General features: G+C 46.7%; 1 protein-coding gene across 1 annotated transcript; it reads right to left on the minus strand.

The window, feature by feature from the left end:
* Positions 1–2638: 2638 nt before the first annotated feature.
* LOC309864145 (spermatogenesis-associated protein 31D4-like) lies at positions 2639–7775 on the minus strand (the record flags this gene model as incomplete). The annotated part of the gene is made up of 4 exons (XM_082729461.1): positions 2639–5710; positions 5979–6039; positions 6611–6656; positions 7584–7775. 4 exons carry the CDS (start codon positions 7773–7775, stop codon positions 2980–2982), a joined length of 3030 nt encoding a protein of 1009 aa, XP_082585587.1. The 3' UTR covers positions 2639–2979.
* Between the last annotated feature and the right edge of the window lie 4393 nt (positions 7776–12168).

Consider the following 12168-nt stretch of genomic DNA (forward strand, 5'->3'; position numbering starts at 1 on the left):
GTGGTGGGTATTAGAGAGAGCACGGATTGCATGGAGCACTGGGTGTGGTGAAAAAATAATGAATATTGTTTTTCTGAAAATAAATAAATTGAAAAAAAAATATAAAGGCGCCTGATCTATTTGACAAAGAAGTAAAATCAGTATTATAAAACTATGACCTATTTAAATAAAAATCTATGATACTCACATAGTGAGTAAAATACTGAAAGTGTCATATACAAATGAGTTCATCAAATGGTTAAAAAGAGGTTCCAGTTTGATTGCCCTTGGGCTGAGGGTGTGCAATGGACATATTTGATAATTTGAATTTATGAGTGCCGGCACTTACAAATTAGAGATTTTCACATTGACGTTGCAAAATTCTTTTAAAAATCAGAACTCATAGTGACATAGGGCCCACATTCCTTCTGGAACTTCAGTGGGTCCAAAAGGAGGCAGGTCTATTTCAGGCAGAATTGTGCAACATTGAGGCTCCTTGTAAGGCTCTAGCTTGTTACATCCAGTCCAGCTCATTCATTGTGATCCTGGCCTCTGTATGCGGCTAAATTTTCAAACTTTGAGTTAAACTAATCACTGCTGTGGACTTTTGGAAGAGAGGGATACCACAGACCTGGATTCTCAGGTCCTAAAAACAAGGAATCATTGGTTTCAGGGAATAGACAATAAGATGAATGAATAAAGCCCAAAGATAAGAAAGCAGAAGGTGTGTGTCCTAAGAAATCCAATTGGCTAAGTCACTCTATTGAATGTAGCACCCAAAGGACCTTGAGGAGGATAGTGACTCTAGTATACTCTTTCATCTAACTAACCTGTCCCTGAAATCATTACAATCTGTCAAGTCAGGACTTGCTTTTCCCGCTAGTCTGCTTAACCTCAAAAGTAGTAATGCTCAGCGATTTCCACTCGAGGTGACTGACTGCAGCGGGCATGATCTCCCTGGCATGAATGGTGCCTGGCAGTCAGAGCTACTACTAGGTAATATGTATGGGCCTCTATAGGGGATAAGTAAATAAGAATACCTTCTCATGTGGCTATTCCCATAGCGTATAAATAGCTGTCAATCCCTGCGGTTCTAAAGTTCAAAAAGTCTGTTTCTGGATTATGCTAAAGTTGAGAGCATTATAATTTAAATGTCTGAGTTTTTATTTGTTTAAAGAATGCCTTGGGATCACATAGCAGGAAAAACAAGAATATATGGCAAAAAATTTTAAGTTTATACTTTATGGAAAAGATTTTTTTGTATGTTTGTTTGTTCTTTGATTTTGCTGGCTTAGATCATTTTTCCAAATATTGAAGGATTATAGTGAGTAAAAAAAAGCATAATATCAAAGGACTATTCCTTTTACAAGGCGTGGTCCTTGTAAAATGAAACATTTAAGAACACAACACAAAAGGGGGATTTGGAGGAAACATGATATATATTTCCCAAGAGGTCCTGGAGATTGGTCACCTTTTAGAAGCCAAAGGAAGCAAGCAGTGATAGTGGAACTGATTTACCCCAAACCCATGCTCCCAAGACAGTACACAGAACAGACACCACTTTATCAGAGAAATATTTATTCCTCACAAGGGATTATTTGGGGGTAAGTAATGCGCCCCAATACCCTCTCATCGGAAATTCTGGAGAAGTTTTACGTCTAACTAGTAAAGACACATCTCTGCACAAAGTGCCTTCAGGAGTCGTGAGAGTGGCCGGAGGTCACTGAGCAGCCTGATGCCCGCAGGTGGCCCTTGGGTGAGGGGCAGGTGTTCTAAGGGGCATGGAAGAGGGGATACTTCTGATGTGGTATCTGGTCCTTAAATGCCACACCTTTCTGGTGCTGTCTGTCCTTGTTTCTGAGCTGTCTGTTACTTCCAGGAAGGCCTTGGCCAGCAGAGACAGCTTCTTGCTGGCAGGACTTGGTATTTGTCTCCTTACAGGCGGGAACCCTGCAGTTGAAAGGAAACCCTGGGACAGGCAGTGTCTGGGCCTGCACTTGTACTTTCTTCTGGGTTTTCCCAAACTTGGGTTGGGGAGAGAATGGGTTTCTGAGTGCAGTGCTGCCTATTGCAGGCCAGATGCCCCATTCTCTCCTCTTGGAACTTCCAAAAGCTGTGATGATTTTCTGAGCTTTGGGCATCCCGGTAAGGGCAGCTCTACCATGAAGTAGGCCTCTGCTTACAAGATGATCGGGGCCTACGCTTCTCCTGGGAGTTTTCTTGCCCTTTGCATTTTACCCCAGGAGTAAGCCATTGCAAAAAAAAAAAAATTTTTTTAACCGATAATGCTTTCAGGAGGTGGCTGACCCTTCTGTGATAGGATCTGGGAAGGCTGCTTCCCAGCTTTACCTTCAATACCGAGTCCTGAGTAGGGAACCTCTTCTTCAGTGCTGCATCCTTAGTAGGGAACCTGTCTGTTCTCGGTTGGGATGTTCCCAGTCCTGCATCCCCTTCACCATGCTCTTGGGCCTTGGATCCCGGAGGCCTCATGCTCTCTGTGGCCGGTGGGGGATTCTTCTTCTGGAACTTTCTTATGACATGCTTAGAGACCCAGGGCTCCTGCTGTTGTTCCATAGGAATTCCTGTGTCCTCTGGAGGGACGCACAACACCTGGGAACCTCTCGTGTCCCTGAGGGAGACACTCAGGGCATGAGTCAGTGAGGCCTTATAAGTCCAATGATCTGAGGCAGGGGGCAGGCCAGTGTATTGGGCTTGGGCCTGGCTATGCTCCCTGTCCTCCAGCATAAGCTTTACCTCATGCAGGAGCTGTTCTTTGAGACTCAATGATTTAGGATCTTGCGGAACTGGTATGCTTGGTGGGATGTCGGTTTTGACTTGATGCTCATTCCCCTTTATAATTTGGGAGCTAACTGGCTTGTTGGTTGTCATGATGCTAGGTTGTGACTGAAGTGTATGAAATCCCTTGGTCCTGAATATCATTCAGGAGTCTTCATCTTCATGCCCTGTTGCCCTCCTCTGCTACTGTTGGAGTTTGCATCCTTATACATTGGCTCTTTGTCTTGCCGGCGGCTTTGGGGGCCACCTGTTGGCTATGGTGACATGTTTGACAGGTTTAAGAGTCTGTCTCTCATGCTTCATTTTTGGAACATCCTCTACAAGCAGATGGATATTGGAGGATAATTGCCTCGGAATTCTCTGCTCTTCCTTGCCCACAGTTGAGGCCGCAGGGCGAGGATGATCCAGAATGGAGGCTGAATCTGCCGTTCCTGCTTTGTCTGCATGGAGAGATCTCAAGCTTCCTCTAAGGGGGCTGACGCCCCCAGGTTTAGAATTTGCTGCAGGAATCAGTTTGGTGGAGCAGGAAGGGCTACAGGGAGATGTGGCCTTTCTTGATTTAAAGATATCTATGGATTCAAGGACCCTGGAGGGAAGGCCCCATAGCATCCTCCAACGAAACCATTTAATATGGGATTCCAGCATCTGTTGTACACGAGGTTCCACAAAGGGAAGCTCCTGGCAGGTATTCAGGGAGTAAACCTCAAACTCGGATGGTGGCAAACGTCTTTGTGTAATTTCAGCCTGGGATTTCTGAGGAGGAAGTGATGTCTGCTCTATTGTATTCCATGAATGATGCACAGTCTCAGGGAGATGACCCTCACTGACTTCCTCAGATTTTTTGTGCAAATGTATTTTCAGGACATTTTCCAGTTTTGTCTGACCTGCAGTCTCCACAGACACCGTGGAGCTATTCTCTGATGGACTAGTAAGTTTACTCTCAGACTCATGCCCCATGTCCTTATCTGAAGAGCTCTCTAGGTCACTCAAGAGATCCTCTTTTGGGCCATTCTCTGGGCTGCTTTCCTCACTCTTCTTCAGGTTGTCATTGTCCTTGTCCAGATCACCGTCCTCTAGATGAAGCATTTCTGAGTCCTTGTCACTGATGCTTTCAGTGTCATTCAATTTGCTCGGACTCTTAGGGATCCATGAGCGTCCACGAAAGCGCTGCGACTCAGGTAGCTGTGAAAGTGCACTGGGACGGCTCATCAGCGCGAGAGACTCATAAATCCTGCGGGGAATGCCCCACCGGTGTTGGATGAGCCTCTTTCGAAGGTGGCTCTCAAGTTTTCTCCGAAGCTCTTCATTCAGAGGAAACTGTCCAGGGGGGATAGAGATGACCACTTGGGCCTTGGTGGCCTTGTGGCTGAGAGAAGGGTTAGGAGCTGAAGGACAGTAGTCCTCCTGGGATCTTTGGACGAGAGTGGGTAAACCCCACACACGTTTCTGTACCTTCTGCAACACGTTCCACTCCAGATGTTGCATTTCTGTTGGAGTGAGATTCTCCGGTTTGTTCCGAGGTCTGTGAAGACACACTCCACAGATCTTGATGTCAGGTAGAGGACCAGATGGCAGGATTGGGATTGGGGATTGAAGGTGGGCCTGGGGCTGGACAGGAGGGCTAGGTAAGGGCGGGGTTTGAGGCAGGAGTTGAGGCGGGTTCTCAGGCAAGGATGGAGGAAGTGGATGGGGAACTACTGGGGATTCCTGCTCTGGGGAGGCATTCCAGATGTGATCTGAGGCATCAGCAGCAGGGAAGAAGGACTCGCTAGGTGGAGTTTGGAGACCCCAGAAGAGCTGGATGGGGGTTTGCTGTAAATGGCCCTCTTCCCAGGTTGTAGGATATGGGCGCTGCTGATGCATATGCAGCTCCTTTGATGTGTTTCTGGTGCTCCAGAAAGGAAGGGACGATGCCAAATCATGGGTATCAACAATTGCTTGTTTTGCAAAAGATCCCTTTGATTGCTTCCACAGGAGGAAGTCACTCCTCTTTTGCCTTTGTTTCTCTAGAAGTGCCAGGGCATCAGGACTGAGAAGTGAGAGGTCACCAGGCTCTACAAGTTTGGCTCCAGGGTCTCCCCTGGAAGAAGCCTCTGAAGAATGGAGGGCCAGGACTTCTTGACGGAAATCACGTGGAGCCAGGGTTGAAGGGAAGAAGCCTTTGGCATGAGTTTGCCACCAAGGGAGGTCTAAAATTGACAAGCTGGAGGGGTCAATGCCTAGGATTTTGGAGACATAAGGAGACAACCCACCAGAGCTATCTGGGGGTGAGCTCTGTGGAACAGGCTTCCTTGAGATGGAAATCGGTTTGGATTGAGGCACAGTTAAATTGCAGTCTGGCGGTGGTGAAGCAGACCGGGTTGGTGGTGTGGGATGACGAGCAAAGGTCTCAGTGGGATTCACCCTCTGAGACAACTCCGGTAAGGGGCTGACATCTTGGGAAAGGGTAGGGTCCAGAGAGAAGGTGGTACTTAGAGACACTGTCTCTGTCTGGACACTACGGCCCACTGTATGGGCGTGATGTGGTTGGACAGGAGGAAAGGCAAGGGGCTGGGGTGGGAAATGACCCCTTGGGAATTTGGAATCCAAGGGAGGAAAAGGCTTTGGTGGCAAAGGATCACCCGGTGGCGAGGGTGCAAAAGAGTCTGCCACAGGGATCACTGGGTTAGGTGAGAAGATGGAAGCAGGTGGTGGGGAAGGCTTAGGAAGAGGAGCTGATATTAGGTCTCCTGGAGGGACTGCTGAGAAGTCAGGGGAGCGAGTGAACGATGAAGTAGTCGCAGGAGCTGTGGAAGTCAAGGGAGTCGAATCTTCCAGGGCCTGCAGGAACACCAGCTGATTGATCCCAGCAGTTGCGCTATTACACACCTCACAAGAGGGGTCTGGACATAACAGTTGACGAAAGTGGATGGTATCATGATGCCGGCCGAGGGGGCTGCAGGAGACAGAGGTACAAAGATGCAGCCTGGACCAGAACCAAGGGGGGAGGACATGCAGGCCTGACGAGGGAGGGGCCACCTGAAGCCTGCTGTCCCTTCTCAGTGCCCCACCATTATGACTTCCCAGGGTACTCAGTAGCCTTCACCCCACTCTCTGTTCCTATGGCAACCCCCTCCCATGGCTATGACAGACTGCAGGGAATCCTGCAATTGCATAAAATGTGCTCTAAGAGGCATCAGGATAGCAGGGGAGAGACTGGTCACCTTCTTAAAACAGAGATCAGCTTCCGGGTGTCTTCCGCTTCTCTTCGGTGCCATCTGTCACCTGGGAAACCAGGAGAATGGGTTATGTAGTGAAAGTAGAAACATAGGCAATACTACAGGAGTCCTCTCATGGGACGGCCTTGGGCTCTTGGACTCTGGAGGCCCTGATCATCCATAGGTGAGGGCAAATGGCCAGGGATGTGAAGCTGGTTAGTATCTTGCTTCACGTGTAAACTATTTTCATGCAGTATGATGATCAGACCACCTCTCTGAAGCAGAGGGGCCTGTGGTTACCTGAGGGAAGACTTCGGAGTATCTGTGATGTCACAGGGCTTTCACAAAGTCAGGAGACAGAAGTTCTGACTCTTGACACCTCACACGGCCACCTATTGGGCAGCACTCATTGTCCAGATCCATCACTGCCTCATGCTCAGTAGTGGTCAGAGCAGGGAATCTGAGAAGGGTTTTGCACTCTGGCTGCATTTCCATGAGCCTCTCCTCCCAGGCCTCTGTTTTCTGAGAGGGAAATGTACCTAGAGGCTCACATCCCCAGAGCTCATGGACTGGGCCCTCACGGAGAGGACAGCAAGGATCAGTCTTGGAGAGCTCAGGTGGAATAGGCAGAACCTTACCTTCCAGAGTCCCACCTTTCCTTCTCCTCTTGGCTCTGCCCTGACGCTAGAACAAAAATAAAAAGAATGAGGGAGGCTGGACTCCACGTCTTACTCTCCTCTCAGAAATGGAGACATTCTTTATCCAAGGAGGCTGTGACTTTCAGTAACAGAACGTTGTGTTCCTTGCTTTTTTCAGTTTTTGAGGTGATTAAATATTTCCAACATTTGCTACTTTGAACAAGTCTGAGGACTTTGTCTGGGAGGTCCACACTTGGTATTCTCAGAATTCCTTTGTTTCAAGGAGGACATAGAAAATGAAGGCTGACAGTCATGTTTGTGCTCCCTTAGGCGGGACCCTGTATCCTAAGTCATAGCTCAGAGCCCACTCTCTTCTCAGAGGCTCAGGACTATTCTCCTCCTCAGCCCAGCATGAAGGAAGGCTTAATCGAGTGACGCTTGACCTGGGGGCAGGGCCTCATGATCAAGTGCTGGGAAACTTTGTTTTTTTACACAGACCCCATACCCTCAAAGTAACCCAATCCAGGACTCTAGATTCCCTGTGTTTGGGATTTTACCCAAAACCTGCCACCAAACCCAGGAGATGGTGAGTTTCAAGTAGAAACCTTAGTCCTTCCTTAACCCGTCCCCTGCCAGGCCTCTTTTGCTAGAGGAATGAATGTCTGTTTTCTTAAAACGTCCCGTTTTAGGTGTTTCTCTGATTCTACCAAACTCGTTTTACAATTTGGGATTGGGGGCTTCTGGATAGCTCAGTTGCTTAAGTGTCTGCTTTGGGCTCAGGTCAGGATTCCAGGGTCTTGGAATCTATCCCCACATTGCATTCCCTGCTTAGCTCTCTCCGTGCCCCCCGCCCCCACCTCTGCTCACTTGCTTTCTCTTAAACAAAATCTTAAAAAACAGATTAATTGGGATTAGAAATGGAAACCGTAATAATCTATGTTGAGGCCTCCCACCCCCCGCAAATATTTCTTACCTTTTGGGTGGTTGTGGTTTTCCGAGTTGGTATTGGAATCCCCACCAGGTAGCACAGGAACAGAAGGAGCAATCCCAACCCACACAGGAAGGTGATGTTGGGATCGGTCTCTAGGCATGTTGAGCCAAAGCTCAGACATGGTTTAGGATCGCCATTCAGAAATGGGAGAACACTCCAGTGTTCTAACTCCATGGTCTGAATCACAAGACAGCCTAGACTGTGCACACACGCTGAATATATATCCTCCCCAGGCTTACATCACAGAGCAGGGTCACAAAGAGTTTCTGAGGGTGGGGTAGGTGACAATTGGACAAGGTGTGTCCCCAGCCCCTGCCCCACCCACTCCTCTCCACTCCTCCTAGGTCCTTCAAGTTTGCCATCCCATTTTCCTACTCCTTTATATCGCTTATGAAATTTATGAAATTTTCTGTTTGTTCCATGTATTATGCATATATTACTTGGGTCCCCCTTTAGTGTTTGAGACCTTGACTTGGGTCTTACTAGTTCCATGCCTTGAATGTCTGCAAGGCTACCTGGAATTTTTGCTTGTCCCCTGATATTTATACTCAGGATCCCACAGGTGCTCAGATACATCTTTCATATGTAATGTGTTTGCCTGGGACACCTGGATGGCTCTGTCAGTTAAGTAACTGCCCTCAGCTCAGGACAATATCTCAGGGTGCTGGGATCAAGCTCCACATCTGGCTCCTTGCTCCACAGGGAGCCTGCTTCCCCCACTCCCTCTGCCTGCAGCTCCTCTGCTTGTGTGCTTTCTGTCAAATAAATAAAACCTTTAAAAGAAAATGTTTGCCTTGTATGAACCGAGAGAGAGACCGTAAAGTTCTTTCACATTTAGTCTTTTACATGTTGCACGGCACATTTCAGTTTTTGTTTTATTCAGCCTTTAGTATCTTCAGTCAATGAGGCTGACACAATTAAAATCAATGTGTTATTCAATAATCCCCTAACTAAAATCAATAGAAAACAAATGTAAGGAATTAAAACTTCAAATGGTCTTGGGGGTATCCCTGTAGCACTTGTATTCCTAACGTTAGTGAAGTTAAACTGCATAACGTTTTGGGGGACTATCTAACAACATGCACGCACACACACACACACACACCTTAGACAAAACAGTCCAGTATACTTCATATTGAAGAGTCAAGTGTTTTCTCCTTTTATATCATCCTTTCATAAAATGTTGACCCCAGTTGTTCTTACTCAAACTAAATTACTGTGTTCTGTACCTCAATACCCTCATAGGTGTACAAATCCCTTCTCAGTGAGGTGCAGCCCTGTATCAAATGCCATAGACGGGGTGGCTTAAATGACACGCATATACTTTTCATCGTTCTGGACAATGGGACTTCCAAGATCAAGGCATAGCAGATTCCGTGTCTGTTGAGACCTTCCTCCCGGTTCACAGGTGCATCTTCTCCCTGCAACCTGATGTGGCAGAAAAAGTGGGTGAGAGGTTTCTGGGGTCTCTTTTCTAAGGCTACTAACTCATTCATGAGGGCCCCACCCTCATGACCTAATCACCTCCCAAGAGCAGTGCCATCTTGCAGCAGCGTTATGGCAGGGACATCCCATCTTCAGTGGCAGAGCTGGTGGCACTGCCGGGCGTTGGGCCCAAGGTGGCGCACTTGGCCATGGCGGTGGCCTGGGGCGCCATGTCTGGCATTGCGGTGGACACGCATGTGCACAGAATCGCCAACAGATTCGGGTGGGCCAAGACGGTGACCAAGTCCCTGGAGAAGACCCGTGGGGGCGCTGGAGGCCTTGCTGCCCCGGGAGCTTTGGAGTGAGATCAACAGACTGTGGGTGGGATTTGGCCAGCAGACATGTACGCCCGTCTGCCCGCGTTTCCACGCCTGCCTCAACCGAAGCCTGTGCCCAGCCGCACGGAGCCGCGGCGGGCGGGGAAGTCTGGGCCTGGACGCCATGCACCAGCCGACCCTGAGCCTTTGCTGGCGGAGCCACAGCCTGTTTCTAATAAAACTTGGGAATTGTTAAAAAAAAAAAAAATGCGACTAGAGTTTCAATGTGAATTTGGGGTGGAGCACAAAATACAGTTCCTAAACTCCCCAAAGGCCTGGATAGGTGACAGGCTGCTAAGTAAGCCATTGATCCCCTGCTCAGGTGGCAGGGTGGGTCCCAGGAGGGTCACAGCCTTCCTGCAGAATGTAGTCTGGAAGAGCCTTACCTGATTGCCCTTGTGGGCCATGTATATCCTTTCCTAGGATTGCCTTTCCAGGACAAGTGGTTGAGATGCTCCACCCTATATTATCATCCCCACATAGATGCTTGAAAATCAACTCCCTGTGAGAGTTTTTCAAGGTAACTTTTTGTCAGATTCAAATAATCCTGGTATTTCCCTCCACACTTGCTCCATCTTTTCTAAACTCTTTTATCTTCAGGACAGCTCTCCTCTGAACTGCCTCCTAACTTCTCATGTCATTCTCAAACTGGGATGCCCTTTCTTAGACACCCCTGGCCTAGCATTATTAACTTGGTCATCTGTGAAAGGGTAGGACAGCCTTCTGCCTGGCCCAGCAGAGTCTCCTTTCAGTTCTGCACGAACAGGTCACCTGCCTGGAAGATCAGACCTGCCAAGAGGCACCACTTCTTTCTCAACCTGACATGCATTTTCAGCCATATTTTCATTTTATAAATGGTTACATTGAATGCCAGAGACACAAACACCTGTTAAGTCCTGGTCTCTGTCCTTAAGGAGCTCATGGAGCTGTTCTAGGGAACAGCAGGGTGAGGGTTACACAGGATACAGGACAGGTATCCTGCCACATTTGTGAACTGTCCCGTAATCTCTGGAACAGAGGAACAAAGTAACAGGTACAATGGGTCACAAATGCTCACACACACCATGCTCCTTAGAAAGGCCACTCTGGGTGTCTAATCTCTGTGATTATCTGATAGAAATTATTGACTCTCTGAGAAGATAGTCGAAGAACGGCTTTTCTCTTTTAAAAGGGCATATGTTGGGTCAGATATCCTTATGTACATTTATGTGGCTTGAGTTAGAACTTTTCTCAGAACCCAGTAGACGTGCTTTCAAAACTTAATGAAACAAGACCTGAAAGGTATAACTTTAATTTCACCAAAATCACCTCTACTGAAGTTCAGTAGGGGAGCTTCCCAGCACTTCTCCTCCTACACTAATAGCAAGTGTAAATGATTTGCTACTTTTTCAAGAAGTTTGCTGGGAGGCACCTCACAATCACCCTGTGATGTAAGCAGCTCAGGTATTACTGGGTCTCTATTATGAAAGAACAAAACTGAAGCTCGGAGAGGGTAAGTGCCTCACTCAGCTGTAACCCGTAGAGCACTGATGATGAAATCCCCAAGTTTCTCAACACCTCTATTTTAAATAATAAGTGATATCCTAAAAAGCCATCTTAGTTTTAAAATTAGAGCAGCTGCATGGCTGAGAGTATGCACTTTGTCTATACAATGGTGGCAAGTTTTTTTTTGTTTGTTTTTGAATGACAATTATGTTTATTTCTTCCAAGAAGAGTATTTTTCCCACATGCCTTCTACCTTTTCACCAAAATACCTTATTGTCATCTCTACCAATTTTAAACGATAATGTCATTTTTTGATGGCTATATGTATTTATTTCTTCTCCCCATGCTACGTAGTCATTTAATAGTTGGCACTCTTGCAGCTTCATTATTTAGATTATGAACTGTTGAAATTAAGCCCTGTATCATTTCCTTACTTGACTCACCCACATTCCCTTGCTGATGAGTCTGTCTTGGCCCTAGTCCCCCAATCCTTTCCCTGCCATTTGAAGAGGGTTGGCCTGTAATGACAGTTCCTATTTTCCCTCCTTTATCCTGCATCTAAAGCTTCACCACTATCTCTTCCAAAGGAAGGTACACTTTGAGACCACCCCTCTTCACATACCCTCCCTTGAGTGCATGATGTACGTATGTCTGTTAAGAAAAAATGCCTCCACATATCTTTGAGATTCTGGAATTGTTTTTAAATAGAAAGTGTGGTCTTAACTGTCCCTAATGCCCCTAGGACTCACAACTATAAAACATCCTTTAAAGTCTGAGCAAGGTAAGTTCCACCCCAAAAATTTCCAGGTGAGAAGGAGTTATAAATATGGCACAATGAATTTATTTTCAAACCTGGCCTTGTTCTAAAAGAGGCTGAGAAATTGATCCAGATTAAAGGAAACTAAAGATACACAGCAACTGGATGTAGTATGTCATCCAAGACTCAAGCCTGTAAAGAGATTTACACACACACACACACATGCAGGACATTACTTAATAAATTGATCAAAATGGAATGTGAGTGGGAAATTAGTTAAACAATTTATGTCCATATGACAGTTACCAAAGGAGATAACTGTGGTGTCAGAGTATATTCATTTTCCTAAGAAATACACAATGAAATATTCATGGAGAAAGTGTGCGATGAATGAAATATATTCTACAATATTCATGAATGTATGCACAGTTTTCGTAGGCATATGTAGGCATATATATGTCTTCCTATATAGAAACAAGGGGAAGGAGGGAAGGCGAGAGAGATTGTAAACATGTCAAAATCA

Source organism: Mustela nivalis, assembly GCF_964662115.1.
Source record: "Mustela nivalis genome assembly, chromosome: 5".
Classification (NCBI taxonomy): Eukaryota; Metazoa; Chordata; class Mammalia; order Carnivora; family Mustelidae; genus Mustela; species Mustela nivalis.